This window comes from Phocoena sinus, chromosome 7 (genome assembly GCF_008692025.1).
Source record: "Phocoena sinus isolate mPhoSin1 chromosome 7, mPhoSin1.pri, whole genome shotgun sequence".
Lineage (NCBI taxonomy): Eukaryota > Metazoa > Chordata > Mammalia > Artiodactyla > Phocoenidae > Phocoena > Phocoena sinus.
In genome coordinates, this window is record NC_045769.1 from 98,857,291 (window position 1) to 98,883,916 (window position 26,626).

Sequence of the window (26,626 nt, forward strand, 5' to 3'; positions counted from 1 at the left end):
GGGCACAGCGGCCTCGCACCCACCAACAGCCTGCCATCCCCTCACTCACTGCCCCACCTTATCTGCACCTGGCCACTCCCCACTCATTCCTCAATCCAGGGTTTCTTTACAAGGAGGTCTGTGGACCATCTACATACTATTCCCAGACTGCTTGCTTAAAACGCAGATTCCTGGGCCCCTGGATCCAACCTTCTAGAATCCTGAGGCCTACATTTATAACAAGCAAGTACCCCAGTGAATTCTTATGTGTTCACACACACACACACACACGCACACGCACACGCACACGCACACGCAATATAAAAACCATCTTTATTTATTTTTTTACCAAGCCATACACTCTTATCCAGAAACTTGCCATACCCCCTAACCATTTAAATAATTAATTGCAAATGACCCATTCTTGGCTTTCAAGCCTTTTGGTAAGTTGTTCAAAATATCTACTTCCTGTCCCTTCCTGTAAGTGGATTATATATCCCTACCCTAGTGATGGCAGGTTTAGCCATATGAGGTGCTTTGGCCAATCAATGTGAGAAGTAACACATGCGTCTTTCAAGCAGTCACTGGGAGAACTATTGCAGAGTTCCCTCAGCGAGAACTGATACCCTCCACATAGGGGCTGCTTCTTCAGCCGGGGCCCAGAACAAAGATGCAAGGAGCAGAGCTACAGGCAACCCATAATGGAAACCTGATATAAGTGAAAAATAAGCTTATTGTATTGCTGTGATTTGGAGCCCTTTGTTACTACTGCTTTGCCTAAGCGGACTGATACGAATACTTTACAGGCTGCTTTCCTAACTCTATTTCCCATTACTCTCTAATACTTATTCCATCTAAACTCCTGCCAAACTGGATGACTTGCTTTTCCTCATTCACAAATTACTCCAATTCTATGCAGCCATTTGTTATCTCCTGCCTACCAACCTACCTCTCAAAATCTGACTTCAATCTTCAAAGTCCATCTCAAGTGCCACTTTCTGTGTAAAGCCTTTCCTCATCCCTTGATGGGCCTCCTTTCAACCCTATATAATGGCAACTATTATAACCTGTTTATTTTTTGGGTTTTTTTTTTTTGATACTTTTCTAATCATGTCCCCTCAAAACACCATAAGTTCCTTAAAGATTATCTTATTCATAATGTGTTCAATGAAGCTTTGCAAATAGTAGGAATCCACACAAGTATTTGTTTAATTAAATTAGCACTTTCAACTAAAGAACTGCTGTTTAGTATATTTACGATGTTTTTAAAGGTAGACTTTATGAAACACTTAACATACTCATTGAGTAAGCAAAATTAAGATGCAAGTAGAATTATTTCTAACAGCAAACATTACTGCTGAATGAAATATAGGTCAAAGTTTAATGAACTTGTGTGCATGTTTGTGTGTGTGTGTGTGTGTGTGTGTGTGTGTGTGTGTGTGTGTGTTATCTGCAAAAATGACCAGTTCTTGACCTTCATCCCTTGCTAAATCCAACAGGTTTTGAACCAAAACTTTATCAAAGAAAAACAATGTATCATAAAGTTAGTATTCCTATGATTACATGCCAAGGGCAATTTTTACATTTATGGCCCAAATTAGCTAATGTATTTTCTTACATTCAGGAAGATGTATTTCTCTGCTTATGATTAAAATTCAACAAATATAATTCCAATTTCAAAACAAATACCCAATAACAAAGTACTGCCCCTACAAATTCTCATAACAAATAGAGTCGTAACTCTGGTGATGAGCATCTATCTTCCTTTCCACTCCTCTCCTAGAAGAGGAGGCATTAACCTAATGCCCTCTGAAACATTTTGGCAGTAATCGCAATGGTTCTTCAGGTTTTTCTGAATCTAATTTCGTTTTTCGAATCTAATTTTAAAAGTACAGGAGACGGTGATGGGAACTATGCTGCCTCCCAGCCACGGTGATACGCGCGAAGCGCGGACCTTTCAACACGAACTTTATTAATTCTCATGTTAGGACCCTGGAAGGCGATGGAGGTGGCCGCTAATTGCTCCCTGTAGGTGAAGAGACCTCTGTTGGATCCCCGCTTCGAGGGTTATAAGCTGTCCCTCAAGCCGCTGCCCTGTTTCCAGCTGGAGCTTGATGCAGGCTTGTCTGGAGCGACACTCAGTCTATGTCTGATTATTCCTCACCACTGAGATAAGACTTTTCTGTGTACTCTGCCTATGAATTAGGAGTTTTCTCTGGTCTGCCTAGTGGGAACAGTGACAGCTCCTAGCTTTGTCTGTGGCAGAAGTAAAACTTCAAGATGATCAGTATACACTGGAACACATGCATGCTTTTGGAATGTGTAATTACCTACATTGTGATTCATGGTATCAAGACAGTGTCTACTACGTTGATAACGTTGGAAGAATTATGAATTTAACAGTGATGCTTGGGCTTCCCTGGTGGCGCAGTGGTTAAGAATCTGCCTGCCAATGTAGGGTACACGAGTTCGAGCCCTGGTCTGGGAAGATCCCACATGCCGCGGAGCAACTAAGCCCGTGAGCCACAACTACTGAGCCTGCGCATCTGGAGCCTGTGCTCTGCAACAAGAGAGGCCACGACAGTGAGAGGCCCACGCACCGTGATGAAGAGTGGTCCCCGCTCGCCACAACTGGAGAAAGCCCTCGCACAGAAACAAAGACCCAACACAGCTAAATAAATAAATAAATAAAAACAAAACCCAAAAAACAGTGATGCTGGACACTGCCTTAGGAAAACCACGAGAGGTGTTTTCGATTTCCTACAGATTTGACAGCATATGATAATCGCCTTTGCGCCTCCATCCATTTCACATCTTCTACTTGGGTTACCTTGTCAGATGGAACTGGAAGACTGTATCTCATTGGAACAGGTGAATGTGGAAATAGTGCTTCTGAAAAATGGGAGATTATGTTTAATGAAGAGCTTGGCAGTCCTTTTATCATAATTCACAGTATCTCATTGCTGAAAGCTGAAGAACATTCGATAACTATGCTGCTTCTTCGAACACAGAAAGAGGTAATGGATACGGAAGGAAGTGGTTTCTATGTTTCCTTGGAGTGGGTCACTATGAGTAAGAAAAATAAAGATAATAAAAAATATGAAATTACTAAGCATAATATTCTCCGTGGGAAGTCAGTGCCCCATTATGTCACTTTTGAGCCCGATGGGAATGGTCTAATGATTGTCTCCTACAAGTCCTTTACATTTGTTCAAGTTGGTCAAGAGCTTGAAGAAAGTAAGGATGAAGACATGTCAGAGATAATCAAAGAACCTCTGTACTACTGGCAACAGACTGAAGATGATTTGACAGTAACAATACCGCTTCCAGAAGACTGTACTAAGGAAGACATTCAAATACAGTTTTTGCCTGATCATGTCAACGCTGTGCTGAAGGGTCAGAGGTTTCTGGAAGGAAATCTCTATTCATCTATGGATCACGAAAGCACTATATGGATAATTAAAGAGAACAATATAAAATAAATAAATTAATTAAATTAAATTAAATTAAATTTAAAAAAAGAGAACAATAGCTTGGAGATTTCCTTGATTAAGAAGAATGAAGGACTGACATGGCCAGAACTAGTGGTCGGTGATAAACGGGGAATTTATAAGAGACTCAGCTCAATGTACTGCAGTAGCTGAACATCTGATGCATTTGACCTCTGATGAACTGAATCCAAATCCAGATAGACCTCCTTGTAATGCTCAAGAGTTAGTTAGAAGAATGTGGTATTTTCTTTGAAGAGAGCTCCAGTTTATGCAGATTTGATGGCAGTACATTTAAAAACGACTCATGTGAGATCTGAGGTTACAGGGCAATCAACTAGCTTGAAAATCCAAGGAAAAACAGGTACCACCAAGGAGAGATTGGATAGGAGAGCTGGTTCATCTGAACATGGGGAGAAGAAAGGATTGCCATATAAGTGGGTGAATCTTGGAAGCAACCAGTACCTTTTCTCTGTCATAGTGGATCCTAAAGAAATGCCCTGCTTCTGTTTGCACCATGATGTTGATGCCCTACGCTGGCAACCACACTCCAGCAACCAAGACGATACGTGGGAGCATATCGCAATTTTCAATGCTTTAGGCTACGTCCAAGTATGAAAGACACAAAAATTTTTTTGCCTGTGCTCCAAATTATTCTTATGCAGCCCTTTGCGAGTGCTTTCAACGAGTTTTCATCTATCGTCAGCCCACACCCATGTCCACTGTACTTTACAATAATAGGAAGGAAGGCAGGCAAGTAGGGCAGGTTGCTAAGCAGCAAGTAGCAAGCCTAGAAACCAGTGATCCTATTTTAGGCTTTCAAGCAACAAATGAGAGATTATTTGTTCTCACTACGAAAAAGCTCTTTTTAATAAAGGTAAATACAGAGAATTAATCACTCCAACATGTTGGCTTCTGTGTACTGGGAAAGTATTCAGTGGTAGCTGGAAGGCTAGGCAGTTGTGCTGTAACCTGTTAAGTTTTATTGTGTTAAAATTATCTTGTATGAATTTATTTTTTAAAGGATATGGGAAATATATTCGAGACTATGAGTCTATAAAAGCTATGGAATGAAGCTGCAAATTTAGAGAAAATTAGCTTCTGTAAAAAATGTAAAGATAGTATTAGCAAGTATAATTTTTTAAAAACAGAGGCTAGAATCTCATCTTTTATATGAAAGATGTACAATTCATTGTTTAAAAATAAAAATATTGGGGCTTCCCTGGTGGCGCAGTGGTTGAGAGTCTGCCTGCCGATGCAGGGGACACGGGTTCGTGCCCCAGTCCGGGAAGATCCCACATGCCGCGGAGTGGCTAGGCCCATGAGCCATGGCCGCTAAGCCTGTGCATCCAGAGCCTGTACTCCGCAATGGGAGAGGCCACAACAGTGAGAGGCCCACGTACCGCCAAAAAATAAAATAAATTAAAAACAATAATAAAATAAATAAATAAAAATATTTATCATGTAAAAAAAAGTATAGGAGACATTATTTTTGAACTGCTTATCTATTTCATGCTGTATGAGGTTTTACTCTAAGCGGAAGGTAAAAATACTTTGTACTTATTAGGGACACCACGTTGTTTGCCAGAGCACCTCAAATTGGCCACCTGTGGTAGGAAAATATGCCATGTATTCAGCCCCTTCATTATCACAGGAGGGGAAACATTTCTTCTACCAAAACCTCAAACGACACAAAAATGCATAAAGATTCCTGACCTATTTTCAGTCATTTGCTATCTTCAATAGCAGCAATTTCTAAACCATATTCCATGGAACAGAAACATCTCTACACGCACAGATAAATGTTTAGCCCAAAAAGCAAGGGTTGGGTGGTTAGTGGTTAAGAATCCGCCTGCTGATGCAGGGGACACGGGTTCGAGCTCTGGTCCGGGAAGATCCCACATGCCACGGAGCAACTAAGCCCATGCGCTACATTACTGAACCTGCGCTCTAGGGTCCGCGAGCCACAGCTACTGAGCCCGCAAGCCACAACTACTGAGCCCGCGCACCACAACTACTAAAGCCCGTGCACCAAGAGCCTGTGTTCTGCAACAAGAGAAGCCACCGCAATGAGAAGCCTGCGCACCCCAAGGAAGAGTAGCCCCCACTCACCGCAACTAAAGAAAGCCCGCGCGCAGCAACAAAGACCCAACGCAGCCAAAAATAAATAAATAAATTTATTAAAAAAAAAAAAAAAGCAAGAGTTTACAGGGGGGATCCTTGATCAAATAAGTTTGAAGAAGACTGCAAATTGGACCCCAACCTTTCTAGGAAGTCATTATTTACAAAGGATATTAAATCTTAGTGGGAGGGAGGGAGACGCAAGAGGGAAGACATATGGGAACATATGTATACATATAGCTGATTCACTTTGCTATAAAGCAGAAACTAACACACCATTGTAAAGCAATTATACCCCAATAAAGATGTTTAAAAAAAAAAAAAAAAAGGATATTAAATCTTTCACGTGATCCTGCAGTGAAAGCAGGAACATGTAAGCATGTTTCCCAATTTATTCACCCATGGAATCAGCTTTTGGTTTTATGTTTTGTTTTGTTTCGGAACGCCCATTGAGTTAATCTCATGGGACACTGGTATTCAGCAGGACTTGAATTAAGAAATAGTTTCATGCAGGTATGCTTAAGTAATCCATCTAAAATAAGTGTCAGAAAAGAAAAAGATCTGAGTTGAAAATTCAGGTTTACACAAGTACATCCAAGATTGAGTGGTTTCTCAACACTGTCCAAGAAAATAGGGTTAACAGTCCTGAATTAGCACTCAAAAGAAAAGGTTGCATAGTTATGTCCTTAATTTGATGGTTGAAATACTTCAATGCATTCTTGGTTGAACTTCTGGGATTTTTTTTTCAGATTGGGTTTAGTGCAACTCAGACAAATGCTGATGGTCAAGGCCAGGTTCTTTTTCTCTCCATTATATTTATAGAATTTTCATAATTGATGTTTTTTAAAGCACCTGATCACATTCTCCACACTGCTCACCAAATAAATTACTTGTAAGGCTCTTTGCCTACATGGGCTCATGGAGTATATCATTCTGCATTAGGCTTAACTATTTGCATTCTTTTGGGGTATATACCAGAAATGTTCCCTGGAGCAGGAAGTGATAACTGCTCTCTCATTAAAGCAATTTTTAAATGCACCCACCAAAGTCATATTTTTTTAAAGGACTCGTCATCTTGATTAGAGTCCAGGTCATTCTGGAATAGTACAGACACTTAGAGATGATGTAGTAGTTGATCATTTAACTAAAGCACAATTACCTGCTATTTTTTGGTTTGAAGGTATAGTTACTTACCTGTTAAGGTTTTTTCTTAATCTTTATGAAAGCAGTACCTGTTGCATATTTTATATTCCCTTAGCTCTTGGGGTGATTTGGGTCTATGTGGCTAGATTTGATTCCAGATGTTTCTCCTCAATGCCAATTTAAAACTAAATGTGTGTGGCAAGATTCAAGTGGAGATGCTCAAACAAGAGGAAGGTGTGAGCAGCCCAAAGGCCCCTTAAGAATGTCACATGGAGGACATCACCGAGAAGGCTAGATAAGAGGCTCCTGACTTCCCCTCCACAGAAGTGCACCACAACAAAGAGTAGCACCCGCTCACTGCAACTAGAGAAAGCTTGCACACAGCAATAAAGACCCAACGCAGCAAAAAACAAAACAAAACAAACAACAAAGAAAACAGGCCATTCTATATAGATGCACAAGCACTACCAGCGACTTTCCCCTTTGGCTTGGCACAGGGTAAGCAAAAACACCCAGCTCTTGGTTTCTCCCCGATAGGGGCTAGACCACATAGCTAATGTCCTGACATTCCCAGCTGCTGCCTGAAGGTCAGGCTTCCAGTTAGCCTGCATCAGGGAGCTGAAGAACCTCCATAAGACTATCACTGGATTTTTCAGCAGAAACCTTGTAGACCAGAAGAGAGTGGGATGACATATTTGAGATGCTGAAAGAAAAAAACTGCCAACCAAGAATAATCTAGCCAACTTATCCTTCAGAATTAAAGAAGAGATAAAGATTTCCCAGACAAACACAAGCTGAAGGAGTCCATTACCACTAGAATGGCCTTATAAGAAATGTTTAAGGGAGTTCTTCAAGCTGAAACAAAAGGATGCTAATTAGTAACATGAAAATATATGAAAGCATAAAACTCACTGGTAGAGGTAAATATATACGTGAATTCAGAATACTCTAATATTGCAATGAGGATGCATAAATCACTTATAACTCTAGTATAAAGGATAAGAGAAAAAAGCATTAAAAATAACTACAGCTACAATAATTTGCTAATAGATACATAATTTAAAGAGATGCAATTTGTAACATCAAAAACATAAAATGTGGGAGGGAGAGTAAGCATATGTAGAGCCTTTGTATGCATATGAAGTTGTTATGATAACCACAAAGTGAAAACCTACAGTAGATACAAAAAAAGATAAGAAGAAAGGAAGCAAAGCATACAATTACAGAAAATCATCAAATCATGAAAGAAGAGAGCAAGAAAGGAACAAAGGAACTACAAAAAAAAAGCCAGAAAACAATTAACAACATAGCAATAGTAAGTCCATACATATCAAAAATTAAAAGTAAGTAAACTAAATTCTCCAGTCAAAAGATATAGAGTGGGTGAATGGATTTTAAAATTATAATAATGATAAAACCCACATAAATGCTGAAAAGAGACTCACTTCAGTTTTAAAGATACACATAGACTGAAAGTGAATGGATGGGAAAAAAGCTATTCCATGCAGATGGGAACCAAAAGAGAGCAGGGTAGCTATATTTACATCAGACAAAATAGACTTTAAGTGAAAAGCTGTAAAAAGAGGCAAAGAAGGTCATTATGTAATGATTAGGTGACCAATTCATCAAGAAGGATATAACAATTATAAATATTAATGTGCCCAACATCCAATTGAATAGATATCAACATAGTAGTTGCAGGGGACTTCAATATCCCCCTTTTGACAATGGAGAGATCATTCAAACAGAAAGTCGGTAACCAAACTGGACTTAAACTACATGTTAAAGATGAACATAACAGACAAATACAGAACATTTCATCCAAAAGCGGAAGAATACATACTCTTCTCAAGCACACACAGAATATTCTCCAGGATTGGTCATATGTTAGGCCATAAAACAAGTGTTAACAAATTTAAGTACACTGAAATTTTAGCAAGCATCTTTTGTGACCACAGTGGTTTAAAACTAGAAATCAATAACAAGAGGAAAATTGAAAAATTCACAAATATGTGGAGATTAAGAAACATGCTCCTGAATGGATCAAGGAAGAAATCAAAAGGTCAATCAAAAAATATCTTTAAACAAAAACACAAGATACTAAAACTTATGGGATGCGAAAGCAGTTCTAAACATGAATTTTATAGCATTAAATATCTGCATTAAGAAAAAAGAAAGATCTTAAATAAACAAGTTAATTTTACACCTGAAGGAAACTAAATAAAGAACAAACTAAACCCAAAGTTAGTAGAAGGAAGGAAATAACAAAGTTCAGAGCCAAAATAAATAGATTAGAAACATAACAGAAAAGATCAATGAAACTAAGACAAACAAAATTGACAAACCTTTAGCCGGACTAAAAAAAAAGAGAGAAGACTCAAATAATGAAAATCAGAAACAAGAGGAGACATTACCACTGATACCACAGAACTACTAAGGATCAAAAGAGACTTCTACAAACAATTACTTGCCAACAAACTGGACAGTCTAGAAGAAATGGATCCATTCCTACTAAGACTGATTCATGAAGAAACAGAAAATCTGAACAGACCAATTACTAATAAGACTGAATCAGTAAACAAAACCTCCCAATAAAGAAAAGTGCAGGACCAGAAGGCTTTGCTGGTGAATTTTGCCAAAGAGTTAAAAAGAAATAATACTTATCCTTCTCAAACTATTCCAAAAGATAGAAGAGAAGGGAACACTTCTAAACTCATTTTAAGAGGCCAGCATTACCCTGACACCAAAGCCAGAAAAGGCCACTACAAGAAAATTTCCTTGGCCAATATCTTTGATAAACAAAGATGCAAAAATCCTCAACAAATATTAGCAAATTAAATTCAACAGCACATTAAAAGAATCAAACACCACGATCAAGTGGGATTTATCTCTGAGATGCAAGGATGGTACAACATATGCTAATCAATAAATATGATACACCACATTAACAGAATGAAGGATAAAAATTATATGATTGTCTAAATAGATGCAGAAAAAGCATTTGACAAAATCCAACACCCATTCATGATTAAAAACTCTCAACAAATTAGGTATAGAAGGAATGTACCCCACATGACAACCCCACAGCTAACTCCATACTCAACAATGAAAAGCTAAAGGCTTTTCTTCTAAGATCAGGAACAAGACAAGGATGCCTACTCTTGGCACTTCTATTTAACATAGTACAAGAAGTCCTAGTCAGATAAATCAAGGAAGAAAAAGAAATAAAATGACATCCAAATCAGAAAGGAAGAAGTAAAACTGTCTATGTTTGTAGACGACATGATCTCATATATATATAAAAAAAAACAACTAAAGATTCCATCAAAAAACTGTTAGAACTGATAAATGCATTCAGTAAAGTTGCTGAGTACAAAAATACATAAAAATCAATATATAAAAATCAGTTGTATTTCTACTCAGTAACAATGAACCATCAGAGAGAGAAACTAAGGGAAAAAATCTCATTTACAATAACATCAAATATGGTAAAAATACTTAGGAATAAATTTAACCAAGGAGGTGAATGATCTATATGCTGAAAACTATAGAAGACTGATGAAAGAAATTGAAGAAGATACAAATAATTGAAAGATAGTCCATATTCATGGATTGGAAAAATTAATTGTCCATACTTATCCAAAGTGATCTATGGATGCAATGCAATCTCTACCAAAATTCCAATGTCATTTTTCACAGAAACAGAAAAATCAATGCTAAATTCATCTGGAACCACAAAAGACCCTGAATAGCTACAGCAATCTTGAGCAAAAAGATCAAAGCTGGAGGCATCGTATTTCTTGATTTCAAACTATATTACAAAGCAATAGTAATCAAAACAGTATGTCATTGGCATAAAAACAGACACATAGATCAATGAAACAGCATAGAGTGCCCAGAAGAGAAACAAATCCATACACATCTAGTCAATTAATTTTTTTTTTTTTTGCGGTACGCAGGCCTCTCACTGTTGTGGCCTCTCCCGTTGCGGAGCACAGGCTCTGGACGCGCAGGCTCAGTGGCCATGGCTCACGGGCCCAGCTGCTCCGCGGCATGTGGGATCTTCCTGGACTGGGGCACGAACCTGTGTCCCCTGCATTGGCAGGTGGACTTTCAACCACTGCGCCACCAGGGAAGCCCTAGTCAATTAATTTTTGACAAAGGCACCAAGAATACACAATGAGGAAAGGATAGTCTCTTCAATAAATGGTGTTTTTGGATGGGAAAAATGGGAAATTGGATATCCATATGCAAAAGAATGAAATTTTTGGATTTGATACCAAAAGCAAAAGCAAAAATAAACAACTGGAACCAAATCAAACTAAAAGGTCTTGCACAGCAAAGGAAAACATCAACAAAATGTAAAGGCAACCTATAGAATGGGAGAAAATATTTGCAAACCACATATCAATAAGGAGTTAATATCCAAAATATATAAGGAACTCATACAACTCAATAGCAAAAGAAACCAAATAATCTAATTTAAAAATGGGCAAAGGACCTGAATAGACATTTCTCCAAAGAAGACATACACGTGTCCAATTGGTATATGAAAAGAAATTCAGCATCCCTAATCATCAGGGAAATACAGATCAAAACTGCAATATCACCTCACAGCCTAATGACTTTTATAAAAAAGACAAGAGATAACAAAAGCTGGTAAATATGTGGAAAAAAGGAAACCCTTGTACACTGTTAGCAGGAATGTAAAATGGTATAGCAGCCACTATGGAAAATAGTAAACAGGTTCTCCAATAAATTAAAAAACAAAGCTACCATATAGTCCAACAATCCCACTTCCGGCTATATATCCTAAGAAAACAAAATCACTATCTCAAATCGGTATCTGTACTCCCATGTTCATTGCAGCATTATTCACAATAGCCAAGGTAAACCTAAAAGTCTGTTGACATACAAACGGATAAAGAAGATCATATATATATATATGATATATATAATATATATATAATATACATTTATAATATATAATATTATTCAGACTTTAAGAAGAAGGAAATCCTGCCCTTTGCAACATGGATGAACTTCGAAGGCATTATGCTAAGTGAAATAAGACATACTGCATGGTACCACTTACATGTGGAATCGAAAAAGGAAAAAGTCAAACTTCTAGAAACAGAGAGTAGAACAGAAGTTGCCATGGGCTGGGGGTTGGGGGAGATGAGGAGTGGTTGGTAAAAGGGCACAAACTTTCAGGTATAAAGTGAGCAAAGTTCTAAGGATCTAATGTATAGCATGGTGACTATAGTTGAGAATACTTTATGGTATAACTGAAATTTGCTGAGAGTAGATCTTAAGCTTTTTGACCAAAAATAAATAAAGTAAGTATGTGAGGTGATGGATGTGTTAATTAAATTTATAGTGGAAATCCTTTCATAATGTATATGTGTATCAAATCATATTACATATTACAACTTATTTTGTCAATTATACCTCAATAAACCTGAAAAATAAAAATAAAAATTTGCTTGTTAATTTGTTTCTTAATAATAATAACTGGTTTATGGCCCCAAGAAGGAAAATTTGGGCCAACAGAGCAAACCGGATAATCTGGCTCTTCACTTACCTCTGTGAAGTATCCTAGCATTCTACTCCAGGAGGAAAATTGATTCAAGGTAGGAGTTAATATCCTGATCAAAAGACCCAAGATTGTTGGCTCATATGGCTTCCTTTATGCAAGCACACAGGTCTAGAGTAAAAAACACTAGATTGGGAATCAAAGAATGTGAAATTTGTCAGCAGCCTAGTTGTCAGGAAACTTGGAGTACGTTAGGGTGGCCATATAATTGAATGAATATAAATTACATTCTTTATTGGAGCACTGTTAATGATTATACCAGGACAACAAGATGTAAACTGGGACTGTCCTCCACAAACTGGGACACATGGCCATCCTAATTCTGTCACTAGAAACTCTCTAGAGACCCTTCCAACTGTAAAATGATGATCCTATGATTAATGAACCAGTTTAAAATTTTACCTCTAATGGTTAGAATTGACAAATGCTTAATGACTTTTCAAAATAATTAAGATGAAGAGTTTTAAATAATTAGAGCAAAGTTTTGAGAACACTATCTCCTTAAGATTCTATTTTCAGTCTTTCATGAGTCTTCCAAGATATTAAGAAATTATTGTTCTTAGTTCCTCTTTTTCAACACTTCCGTGAATACACTATCCTGAATGCTTTAGCTCTCATCCTCTCAGTCACTAAAAAATATTTTTCATGTTCTATTTTTATGTTTCGCTTTAAAGCAGCCACATTTTTGAGGAGCAAAGGAAAAGGGAAAGGATGGTGGTGGTAAGTAGAGGAGGAGGGCTGGGAATGATAACAGAAGTCCAGAGCAGGCATTTTCCCCCAAATCCTCTTTCTGGAGTGGACCCGAGATGGACAAAACCAATCCTGGCTTCAGAGTACTTCTTTTTTTTTGGCGGTACACGGGCCTCTCACTGCTGTGGCCTCTCCCGTTACGGAGCACAGGCTCCGGACGCGCAGGCCCAGCGGCCATGGCTCACGGGCCCAGCCACTCCACGGCATGTGGGATCCTCCCGGACTGGGGCACGAACCCGTGTCCCCCGCATCGGCAGGCGGACCCTCAACCACTGCCCCACCAGGGAAGCCCCAGAGTATTTCTTGTACTGTGACATCTTCACGTACTGTGATTCTGCTGTTTAAAGATATGTGTTTTCCACACAATCGGGCCTCCAAACGCAAGCTAGCTACTTAGTGCCTATGCCAGCTCTGGGCCTGCTTGACCTCTGCTCTCTAGCTCGGAAGAGTTGACATCCGGAGGCTCCAAGTCCCAAGCTCCCGGTTACGCCCTGCAATGGGAGTCAACAGCAGGAAGAAAAGGAAAAGCAGGGCCCTTCTTTGTTGTCCTCGTCTCCGGCTGCATCGTGAGCGTGGCTCTGCTCTTCTCGTTGTTCTACAGGAAGATCTGCTTTATCAAATACCCGAGGTACATCTTGGAGACTCAGGCATGAAAGAATGAGTGCAAATGTTTGAATAAAAGGAAACTTTAGAAATCAAATACTTGTTGGGACTTCCCTGGCGGTCCAGTGGTTAAGACTCAGCACTTCCATCGCAGGGGGCGCGGGTCTGACCCCTGGTCAGGGAACTAAGATCCCGCATGCTGCACAGTGTGGCGGGAAAAAAAAAGAACCACCAAATACTTGTTTGCACAAGGACAGATCTGAATTTTTCATGTATTTTTACTGAAATAGAAGTACATACTATAAGTAGAATATGGTATAGTACATATGGCTTTACACAAATGCATTAAAATAAATCATACATACTTTACATTAGGTTATTTATAGTCTATAAAATAATCTTTCCCAAATCATATAGTATAAAAATAAGCAGTTTCGGGCTTCCTTGGTGGTGCAGTGGTTGAGAGTCCGCCTGCCCATGCTGTGGGCACGGGTTCGTGCCCTGGTCTGGGAGGATGCCACATGCCGCGGAGCGGCTAGGCCCGTGAGCCATGGCCGCTGTGCCTGCGCGTCCGGAGCCTGTGCTCCGCAACGGGAGAGGCCACAACAGTGAGAGGCCCGCATACAGCAAAAAAAAAAAAAAAAAAAAGCAGTTTCAAATTGCCTCCAAAACTGGGATAGTTCTGGCCCCAAATAAGAATAGAATTTGTACCATAAGTAGTCATTAGAATTAATTTTATAATTGTGTTTAAAATTTAAATATGCCAGGTTCTGAAAATCGGAAAATATTCATTTTATTAAACAGATGGAAGAATAAAATTATCAAGTTTAAAAACAAATCTGAGGTAAATATCTGCATTAAATTACACTTAGGCAAATCTATCTCAGATTGTTTCCTTAATTTGTTTATTTATTTAACATTTCATCTTTCTAAAGTACTCTTTCATTACCTCTGGCCTTCTGGGTCTAGTAATTAAGGTGACTTTTATATAAAATGATCTCTACTACAGGGATGGGAGTATTTGCACTTAGCTACTGATTACTCAATACAGACCCATCAGATAAAATTAAAATGTTGCAGCTTGATCAGAATGATGCATTCTTGTCTTACGTTAAAATACAAATCACAGTATGTTGACACTTGATAATTTCAGCTTTAATTTACTAGCCAAAGGGGATTAAGAATATACTATAAAATTTTAGTACAGTTGACCCTTGAACAGCTGTTCAGATTGAACTGCACAGGTCCACTAATATGCAGATATTGTTCAACAGTAAATATTACAGGACTATAAAGGTCTGTGGTTGAATATACGGATATGGAGGAACCATGGGAGATGGAGGGTCGACTATAAATTATACTCAGATTAACCCCCGTGTTGTTCAAGGGTCAACCGTATAGAAAATATCTTGGATGCAAAACAAACCTTCCCAAGAATTTAGCAGTATGACTATAAAGAAAGGCAAAATAAATATATATACCTGGTTCCACAAAAAGATTGCTGCCTAACCTCTAACATGAATCTGAATATTAAGACCCACTTCAGATTATACTAGTTGAACTTTACCCTACATTGTATCCTGGCATTGACTTTTTTTTTTTTTTGGCCACTATCAGGTATTTCATGTTCTACTAACAAAGGGAATTAGCATTTTCAATGTCCTGTCTGCATTCTTTCTAGCCTCCTTCTGCTCAGGTTTTTAAAAATAGGTATTTCAAATGCAGTCAGAGCCTCCAGCGTGTGGGGAAAGCTCTCCCACCCACGTTTCCAGTGCACATCCTGCAGGCCCCCGGCAGTCAGTAGTTTAAGGAGATCATCCTGGATGGCTGCAAATGCTTTATTCAAGTTCCACGTATGTCGCCAAACCCCAATCACTTAGCTGCATGCACTTTTTGTTGTACGTACTCATCCCCAAATTTACTGTATAGATTTATTTTTTTAAATATCTTGATTGGAGTATAATTGCTTTACAATGGTGTGTTAGTTTCTGCTGTATAACAAAGTGAATCAGCTATACGTATACATATATCCCCATATCCCCTCCCTCTTGTGTCTCCCTCCCACCCTCCCTATCACACCCCTCTAGGTGGTCACAAAGCACTGAACTGATCTCCCTGTGCTATGCAGCTGCTTCCCACTAGCTATCTATTTTACATTTGGGAGTGTATATATGTCCATGCCACTCTCTCACTTTGTCCCACCTTCCCCCTCCCCACCAGCGTCCTCAAGTCTCTGTTCTCTACGTCTGCGTCTTGATTCCTGCCCTGCCACTAGGTTCTTCAGTACCGTTTTCTTAGATTCCATATATGTGCGTTAGCATACATACTGTATGGATTTAGATGGCGGGGTAAAGAAAAAGGACCCTGGTTGTGATTATCTTCTTTAACAAGATGAAGTTAAACGAAAAAAATCTAATACTATTTTAGCCCAGTACTTTTAGCATCCCCAATTTTTTAGATTATAAATTCACAAGAGTGAATACACTAGTGACTATTTTTAAATAAAACACTGAATAACTTCATGCTATAAAAATTATATGCTCACGGGCTTCCCTGATGGCACAGTGGTTAAGAATCCGCCTGCCAGTGCAGGGGACACGGGTTCGAGCCCTGGTCTGGGAAGATCCCACATGCCATGGAGCAACTAAGCCCGTGCGCCACAACTACTGAGCCTGTGCTCTAGAACCTGCGAGCCACAACTACTGAGCCCGTGTGCCACAACTACTGAAGCCCGTGTGCCTAGAGCCCATGCTCTGCAACAAGAGAAGCCACCACAACGAGAAGCCCGTGCACCACAACGAAGAGTAGCCCCCGCTCGTCGCAACTAGAGAAAGCCCACACGCAGCAACAAAGACCCAACACAGCCAATAAATAAATAAATAAAAATTAAAAAAATTATATGCTCACAATTTTAGCTTGGATTTGTTTTGTAGCTTATTTAATGCTGTCTGAAAATCAAGCAGGTAATGAAAACTACACATTTGAGCATGCATTATAGGAGGCAGCATAGTGGAGACTCTAATAAGGCCAGTCGTTGAGAAAAGCATGCCCATTTATCTGATACACTCAGCCTCCAGAAACTGTCATGAATTCCAATATAATTTCTTCAATGCTGCTTTAAAATCTGACTGAAAACTTTTTTACAGAGTCTGGATGCTAAGCTGTAATGAAAGCAGAAACGAAACTATGGTCTATGCAATCTCACTGTTACCACCACACCACTCTCTGTAAAGCACCAAACACACATACAGTGTTTGGCATTCTCTCTTGAACTAGAGAACTTTTAGAATCACAGAATTTGAGAGGTGACAGGAACTTAGAAGGCGTTAAGTTTAGTTCCTCCCTTTCCATTTGAGAATAGGAAGGGGAGGATGGAATAAGGGAATCAGCATTTATCAAGCCCCCCAGGCACGTAGGACTGGGCACTTCCAACTTTACTACCTCAATTCTCACAGTCCCAGGTAGGTAGCATTAACCTCCATTTTACAGCTAAGGAAATGTAGGCCTACCTGGATTAAATACCTGCCCCCCCTCCTGCCCCCCAGTAAATCCACTAATGGAGAACAGGGGAATTCCAACTTCAAAGTCACTGCTCTTTCCTGAGGGTAATGATTCACAAAGCGCGGTCCTAGGACCAGCAGCAGGGGCATTACCTGGAAACTTGTTAGGAATGCAGATTCGCAGGCCTTGCCCAGCCCTTCTGAATGAGAAACTCTGGGGTGGGCCCAGCAAGCCCTCCAAGTGATGCTGGTGGGCCCTCAAGTGTGAGAGCCACTGCTCTTTAGCATGTTGCCTCTTGGAAGCCTTACCTGGAGCATATGTATTAAAATACATATAATTCTACACTGAGCTACTGCAAAGGTCAGAAGAACTTAGTGTATTACCCCTTATCCCTGAATATTATGACAGGGATGGCCTTCAACAAAATTTTGCTTTTGATGTTACGGTCTAACTGCTTGACATTGAATTTTTCCTAAGAAAAAAAAAAAGTGAGAGCTATTCTGAATAAACAAATATTGCCAGTAAGATTCTGAAGAACTGTTTTCATCTTATGTCCCAAATAAATAAGACTTGAAACAAAAATCTTCTGCCTGCCTTATAAAGATCCACTGAAATTGACAAATACCCTTGCCTGACTGACTTTAGTATTACTTGCCATAATTAAAACTAGGTATAGGAAAACCAAGTAGGGATATACTAAATGTTTAGCATACAAGGATCTAAGTTAAAGTTAATAAAAGTAGCTCTTAAGAAAGAAACCACGTGTAAAATTAAATTAAAAACTAAGAATTTAATGAAGTACCTTGTTAAAAATTTCCATTTGGAAGGTTTTCTTTTCCAACTTTAAAACATCATGAAGGAAATGCTGTCTTCATCTGAGTGCTCCTCCACTCCAAACCCCCAAATGAAAAATAAAATAATTCATGTTACCAGAAATTCAAAATGTTCTCATTGGATATTTTGCCGTTTCACTTTAGCATTTCGGCAAGTATGCCTAACCGGAGAATACTAATTCCTTTTCATATGTAATTTTTCCTTAAATTTTTGTCAATGATTTCATTAGTTGCCATTCTAGTATGTATAGTTATCATATAGGAAATTTTATAGGAAAGTCTTGTTTTTTAAATGCAATGACATTAAAAATGATGTTTAGTTCCTAAGATATATAAAACACAATTTTTTTAGAAAACCAAAAAGTCAGAATGAAAATAAGGTAATCATTATAATAAGAGTTAAAGTTAAAATAAAGATTTCAATTATCATGTCCTCTTGACGCCTAATGGCAAAACAAAAAAGCTTCATGTTAATATAACAATAAATTCCCAATGGTCATTATTTGCTTTGAATTTATAATGAACTCCTTTTCTGTCCGCAGTTTTTAAAAGGCTCTTAATATTTAAAGGGAAGTTTCCTATGTACATATACAGGACAGACTACGAAATACTGTACTATTAGTTTTTCTACAGATGGATGAGGCTGATGGTATAAAAAAGGAAATGTGGGGCATCTAAAAATTGCAAGTCTATGTAAAAAAATGTACCTCAATTTAGCCAAATGGAATTTTTGGTACATGACGTAATAAAATAGAACCCTACCTTCAAATTCTGTAGACTTGAGAATCTCATATATGCCCTGTCACCATCGAAGAAACAAAATCAGCACACAATTATGTTAGCTGTATAAGTTAAATTTGCAGATGTCAGAGGTAACAGTCATCTCTTAATTCTTTGAATTCTTCCTATAATATTATTTAGTAATAGAGAATATTTCAAAAGGAAAGTAGGGAGAAATGAGGCAGGATTCTAACAACTAGAATTGCTTAAAATAAAAATGACATTTCATTTATTTGCTGATATGATGCTGGGAAATATATTTTAAAATAACTTCCTACTTTGTCTTTCTTTAGAGATATTTTGTTTCTTCAACCAGCACACTGAGGATTAGTGCTACAGATCTTACCAAACTGCCTTATGAAAAGCCTTGGCTTCCAGAGAAGTCACACCTTGCAACCCCAAATTGGTTCTGCATGATTCATTGTGGAGCAGGCATGAGCATTCGTCCTGAAATAAGACTGTATACCTTTGAGAACATTCATTTAACCTTGTGAGCTCACTTCTATAGAAACAATTAATTTTATTCGTTGGCTGCCAGTGGGAAAATCAGTTTAAGGAATTAATTAAGTCAGGCTGACAGAAGTCAATATATCAACTTTTTAAAAATCAAAATTTATTTAACGGAATGTCTTACGTATATCTAATGGCTTTTCTGAGCTTCAAAAAGCGTTCATCTAAGCACTTTTAAGGCTGCCTCATTTTTCAGTTTTGTTTTAGTAGAGATTCTGATGTTCATCTAACTGAAAGTGTTTCTGACAAAACAGCAGACTCCCTTTCATCAAGGTCATAATTTGAAACGTTATACAATAATGGAATTTAAATTATGTATGGGAAGAAAAGTAGAAGACTGAAACAAGGTATTAGAAATCCCTATTTGGGTCTTTAGATTCAGAAAAATATAATCACAGGCCAACACTGTTCCAACAGAGATGAAGGACATTAGCAGTTACTTGAGTGTAACCTCTCCCAACATTTCCAAAGGCCTGCAGTGTGGTTGCTGTGACCCTAGGGCCCTGATACTTAGACTTCTGGGTAATCACAGAATGAAAGTAATCTACCATAACTTAATTTTCTGAGAAGGTGAACCCTTAACTACAAGGTGCAGAAAGGAAGTCTTCAACTGCTCACTTGCCATGGCTACAGTATTCAAATACCAAAATCATTTAGATAAATATAACCTGGGAGAAAAAACAATATGTAAGTTGGCAAAGCAGCAGTAATCCCTACTTTCAGCTAACCAATGTAATTTTGCTTCCTTCTAAAGAGGTTCTTTGACAAAAAGCATAGCCTAGTGGAAGACCTCCTCAAGATTTATCCAGTATGTTAACAAGGCTGACTACTTCTGGAATCCTGAGTGACAACACATGATCTGTATGACATGTGAACATAGAGCACATGGACAACCAAAAAATTCTAAGTTCAACCTCTTTTCCTACCATATTTACAGAAAAATTTAAAGCTTGAATTTCACTGACACTGTTTCAACTATTTCATCCCGTAAACTGCGGAAAGGTACTGGCGAACTGTCAAAACAGCAAAAACATGAAGTAGGGGTATACAGATAGGGAACATCAACCAAACTTAGTCTCTAAGTAACTGAAATGTACTTCATTAGTTCTTTTCAAGAGAAAATTTCTTCGAGGTCCACATTCTTTACATGCCTTTAACCTGTGCCAAGCTCACAAAATCAGGATTCTTTTCGGTTTAAGATTTATTGGTGACACCAAATAGGATAACATCTATTTTTAAAATTTAATGTTATCAACAATCTTTTAAATTAATATAATATAAAATCTCAGGACAAGCAGAAAGATGGCTAAACTTCATTTTAGACTTACAGTAACATCGAAGCAATTTTTAAGAACGTGAATAAGACGAACTGAAGCTAAATATTGCAAAGGGAATTTTAAAAAATCAGATGTGTTAAGAAATTTGGAAGAGAAAGGAACTAATCTCACAAAACTTGAGAAGGAAGTATGTCCTGATTAATCAAAAGCCTGGATGAATCCTGAGACATACATTCATCCTCTGAGGGCTACAGTGAGGAGAGTCCAGGAGCTGCTGCACAATAAGGACATATAAGACCTAAGTATAAAAGTTAAAATCAGGAGTATCTATATTTAATGTAAACTTGGTAAAGGAAATCTCCAAATGTAATTTTTAAAGTAGAATTTCTTCTTGCCTTCCTTCTTTGGTTTTTAACCATAAAAATTTATTTAGGAAAACTAAAATTATTTAAAGAAGAGGCATCCAGTTCTAGGATAATTTGGCACATTTATATGTGAAAAAAATCAGAAACCAATTGATAGATCTATAATACACACACATATATATAAACATTTTATTTTAATAATACTCTTTATCACTTCAATTTACATCATTCCATTATGAAAATGTTTAATTGAAGAGAGGATATTTCTTCAAAACTCTAAATAAGCAGAGCTTTATCAATTAAACTTACAGCAATACAGTCTTTAGAAGTACATGATTCTTCATTTTACAATACTTCTCCTTTAAAAATTTGTCATGGTTTGTCACAGATTTAAAGTAGAAGGCACCTAATGCTATGAAAGGATAATACAGTATATGTAGTGTAAGTGAACCGGATCTTTTCTCAAATATCGATTCTTTCTAAAGTCCTACCAAATTTGTGTGAGTATATTTGCTGCATAAATTAAACATTTTTCGTGTTGTTAATTTGTAATATTCTACAAAACTCAAAAATATAATCCATACCTATTATAGGCAGCTTATTTTTGCATTTTACCTGTAAGAAACACCAATCTATATACTTAAAATGATTTCTTGAAAACATTTTCATAATATAGTCCAGCATTTAACAAATAATATGTGAAAATAAAGTCTCCAGAACATTAAAATTTTATCCCTTGATTAGTCCTAATTATTTCATCAGCTGAATTCCTTGAGATGTGTAAGGCAGGTTGGTCCTTCAGATGGACTGTAGACTGAAACTTCCTATAACTGTAGTGATATGTACACAGCTACATAGCAAAGTACTTCATTATGAAAATGAAGAAAACAGACAAGAGGAAAATATGTTTTAGAGTTCCAAAGAACTGAAACTGCTATTTTTCAGACTAGGCACCGAAACATTTTTCTACAAAAACTTGCCAGAGATTGTCTCTTCACCGTATATTGTTCCATTATCAAGCTAAAAATAAAAACAAACACGGGATCATCATTAGATTACAACTGTCATAGCTTTAATTTCTATAGTTTATATTTTAAAAAGAAAATTATCTTACCATTGGAATATATATCAAACACAGCCTATATACTTAATAACTGGATACCAGAACTTGAGGTGAGTTCTAAGAACTCATGAAAGTGAGTTCTACAGCAATGTCAAAGGCTGACATCCAATACTACTTTAAGATCACATAATAACAGTTTTATTCAAGGTACATTCCACCATTACCCCTGTCAAGACAAAGACTGCTGCCCAACCTGCCCTACTTTATTCTACTCTATTGTAGTCCATCTTCTTCAGTCTTCACTATCTCCTCTTTATCCAGCTCTCACTTCCAAAAATATCTGGGTGAGGGTGGGTATGAGTGTGAGTATGGGAATAATGCACAGCATACTAGGGAGGGAAAGTGTATAAATTATAGCATTAAAAAGCTTTAAAGAATAACTATTTGCATTTTTTTAATTTTTAAAAATTAAAACAATTTTAAAACAGCAAAATATACATAGTTCTACTCTGTCCCCAAAACCTCAGTAAAAAGATAATAAAGGGATTTTTTTAAAGAAGTATAAACCACATGGACATAGAGAAGAACAGAGACAAGAAAAGAGCAGCCAACTCTTAGCTAGCAATGAAGAAATACAACCAGATGCCTCTGTAAGGAGGGGTGAAGAAACAACTAAAAGTAGGCAGATTGGTACAAAGTTTATAGAAAAAGCAGTTAGACACTCAGATGCCCGCCCCTCACGTTTCACAGCTGGTCAAGTGCCTCTTCTCTATCCCAGGAGAAGATCTGAGGTTTATTCTCCAAAAAGGGTAGTAACAGAGGGTCTCTGGACTGGGGAAATGCCAGGCACAAACCTACATGGCTCAGGTAAAAGTAACATTTATATAGGCATAACAATGTAAACACTGATTACACATCTATTCAAAATCACAGGATAAATATCCTGGGATGATGAGGAGGTAGGAATGATACAGGGCTGGAAGGCAGGCAAGTGCGGTGGGAGCAGAGGAGGGGGAAACTGAAAGTAACCTGTCCTCATGTGCCATAGTGGGAAAACCAACTGAAGAGGCCTGAAACTGAGAAATCAAGAAATAGAAGTATAAGCATGGTACTTAGATGGAGAGGAAAATATGAAACAAATCAATGAAGAGTTTAAAGGGACTCCTCAGGGTGGGAAAAGAATGAAAGCAGGATAGGCAGTGCAGGGCAGGGGATAGCTGCATTGTACAGTAAGAATTGTAGAACTCTAACTCTTCAAACTATGTGCATATATAACCATCCTAAGAGGAAAAACTAGAATAAAAAAAGACCAATCAAAGAAAAACATAAAACCAAGACAAATAGCCTTGGGTTAGAGGTGAATTTACCATGAAGATAAACTTAAGCTTCATGGCCAATGTGAGTGCAAGGAGTTGACAGGAGTTGTTCAATGTTCTAGGTGAAGAGGGGAAGCCCAGGTGTAATCAAGAAACATTTCAATATAAATCGTCTAAAGTTATCTCAGAAGAAAGGGACCAGAATTTCCAGAATTTCAGTAATTTATTGTGATCTCTTGCTCTAAATAAATAATTGCTTTCCTACCTACCAAAGATATACGGTGGATATATTCCAAGGACTCATTAAGAGAAACATAAACTATCACGTACTCTTTCTGTCATGTAAGAAATATATAAGATACTATTTCTTAAAATTAAAAAAAAAATGTGGAAATGTTTTCGAAACATTGTTAAGTGAAAAGCATAGTCAGAGAATCAGGATATATATTGTGCCAGTTGTGGTAAACACACACACATACATGGAGAAGAGACTGGATATACACTGAAGTATTACATTTTTTCTTAATTTTATACTCAGAAAAAAATATTTTTCTAAAGTGTATCATTAAGTAAAATGATGACCATTAGCATGAATGTAAGTAATAGTTAAAACTTGGAATCACAGGCTTCCCTGGTGGCGCAGTGGTTGAGAGTCCGTCTGCCGATGCAGGGGATGCGGGTTCGTGCCCCGGTCCGGGAAGATCCCACATGCTGCGGAGCGGCTGGGCCCGTGAGCCGTGGCCACTGGGCCTGCGCATCCGGAGCCTGTGCTCTGCGACGGGAGAGGCCACAGCAGTAAGAGGCCCGCATACCGCAAAAAAAACCTCAAAAAACTTGGAATCACTTGTGATTATTTTGTAGTGTATAGAAATAGCAAATCACAATGTTTTGTACCTGGATCTAACAGTGTTGTAGTTCAAGTATAATTTAATTTTAAAAAATAGATAAAAAATTTTTAATTGCCTTATTTTAGGACCATCTTGTCAATTTCCACAAGAAAGCTCGTTAGAATGTTGACTGGGATTGCACTCAATCTATAGATCAGTTTAGGGATAACTGGCTTTTTAATAGTACATCTTAATGGGTTGAGTCATTCAACCCATGAACACATTATTATATCTCTCCATTTACTCATATCTCTAATTTTTCTCTGAATTATTTTTTAGTTTTCCATCTACAAGTCTTGTACAATGTTTGTTAAATGTACTTGTATTTTTAAAAGTTCATTGTTTATGGAATTTTTCTTAATTTCATTTAATTATTGTTCATTGCTACATATAGAAATAATAGGAAGATTTTTTTATATTGACACTGTATATGTGATCTTGCTAAACTCAATTATTCTAATAACTTTTTTTTGCTAATTCCTTAGAATTTCTAAATATAATCATGCAATCTGCAACTGAATACAATTTTACTTCTTCCTTTTCAAAAAGCAAACAAACAGGGCTTCCCTGGTGGTGCAGTGGTTGAGAGTCCGCCTGCCGATGCAGGGGACACGGGTTCGTGCCCCGGTCCGGGAAGGTCCCACATGCCGCGGCATGGCTAGGCCCGTGAGCCATGGCCGCTGAGCCTGCGCGTCCGGAGCCTGTGCCTCGCAACGGGAGAGGCCACAACAGTGAGAGGCCCGCGTACCGCAAAAAAAAAAAAAAAAAAAGCAAACAAACAAAACTTGGGAATCACTTAATTTGACTCAGGTATTATATTGTATGTGTTTTAAACTTACCAAGTATTTAATTCTTCTAACAACTTTGTGAGGGAGGTTCTACTGCAACCCCATTTTACAGATAAGAAAGCTGAGGCACAGTGAGGTTAAGAACGTTGCATAAAGTCACAGAGCTAGTACATAGAGAAGCTGGAATTGGAACCCAGGAAGTTTGACTCCAGAATTGGACTCCCTTAGCCTCTAAGCTATATTGCCTCTCAAACAACTAATAATGGAAAATCGATTCTGTATTTGAGCAATACAAGAATAAGAACCTTATTCAATACTACTGTCAGCTAACATACAAACCTGGACTACAGCTAACTAGCTCCATCCTCCTGAGAAACACCGTGCATAGGAATGAGACTCTCACACTGTTCGCTGTCTTCTGGAACCCTTAAAAAAAGACAATAGTTAGGAAAGCTTTAGACCTAAGGAACCCTTAAAAATGATCTACTCCACTGGCTGAGGCTTGAGGTCAGACCTAAGACAAGGTCAAGATTCTCCAACAAATTGTCCCAAATTCTTTTTAGAGTAGAATGTAAGAAGGTTTCTCTCTCTTAAAAAGAAAGAAATTGAAAAAAAATGGAGGCAATGTTATCATATTTTATTATGAATTTTTTTCAAACAAACAAATGTTTTCTACATTTAAATTTGTTTTAGCAAAGCAGTAAGCACTTTGGTTGTACCTGTGAATCAAAACTTTTTTTTTTTTTTAAAAAGCAGTTGGGAAGAAACTATCTTATCACCTGAAGGGTCTGAACAAATTCTTTTATCTGGCACTGTACATATAAAATTATAATCTTTTAAAAGTTCTTCACAGAATCTCTAAAAAGCTAGGCCAGCATGATATGATTCCTAATTTACTTAGTAAACATTATTTTTTAAAAATCTGTATTAGAAATTAACCTACCTCTGAATTCGATGTTTTCTGCATATAAAGGCAAAAATTCTTCTGATTCCCACCATCACAGGATCCCAATTATTATAATGGCACAAGAGAGTTACAATAAAAAATGAAAAAAATACAGGGATAGCGCCTGCAAAAAATAACCAAGAAAACTGCACCTAAAAATAAGAGATGGAAGAAAAACAAAACACCCACAATTACCATTAAGACAAGTTTTCCACTTATGATAACTTGCAGGAATACAGTAAAACACCAAGAAAATAATACTAATCTTTGACAACATTTTAAGTATGTTATTATTAAATATAAGGATTCAGGACGTCAACATATTAACCACTTGCTTAAATTACCAACAAAAATACTTCTTGCTTGGAAAATAGCCTAAAGGAAAGCATGCTTTTCACTAATAAGTACAGGCATAGTACATCAGAAACAAAATTATGAAATTTTAAGCATTTGCCTTACACATCACATTGCCCATATTTTCTTTACTGACTACTGCCTGTTCTCAAGTTGATTCTTCCCCTTTAGTTCCTGAAGTCATTTTTAAAAACTCCCACTTTTGAAAAACTAGGTTATGCTATTGCTATGATATGTTGTGTTATGTTATGGTTCTTAAGACAGTACTAAAAACAGATGAAACTCAAGTAAAACTTTTGCAAACATTTTATTGATGAAATATAGCT

The 26,626-nt window shown here is 37.5% G+C and overlaps 1 protein-coding gene and 1 pseudogene across 1 annotated transcript in view; one reads left to right on the forward strand and one right to left on the reverse strand.

Moving 5' to 3' along the window:
- The first annotated feature begins 1,981 nt into the window (after window positions 1-1,981).
- LOC116756931 lies at window positions 1,982-4,362 on the forward strand (annotated as a pseudogene).
- A 16,859-nt stretch (window positions 4,363-21,221) lies between these two features.
- SLC35F5 (solute carrier family 35 member F5) overlaps window positions 21,222-26,626 on the reverse strand; it is a 53,084-nt gene continuing 47,679 nt past the window's right edge. Inside the window, 3 exon segments of the mRNA XM_032637515.1 lie at window positions 21,222-21,966; window positions 25,340-25,426; window positions 25,944-26,098. Of these exon segments, the coding sequence (XP_032493406.1) occupies window positions 25,351-25,426; window positions 25,944-26,098 (231 nt within the window). The 3' untranslated portion in view covers window positions 21,222-21,966; window positions 25,340-25,350.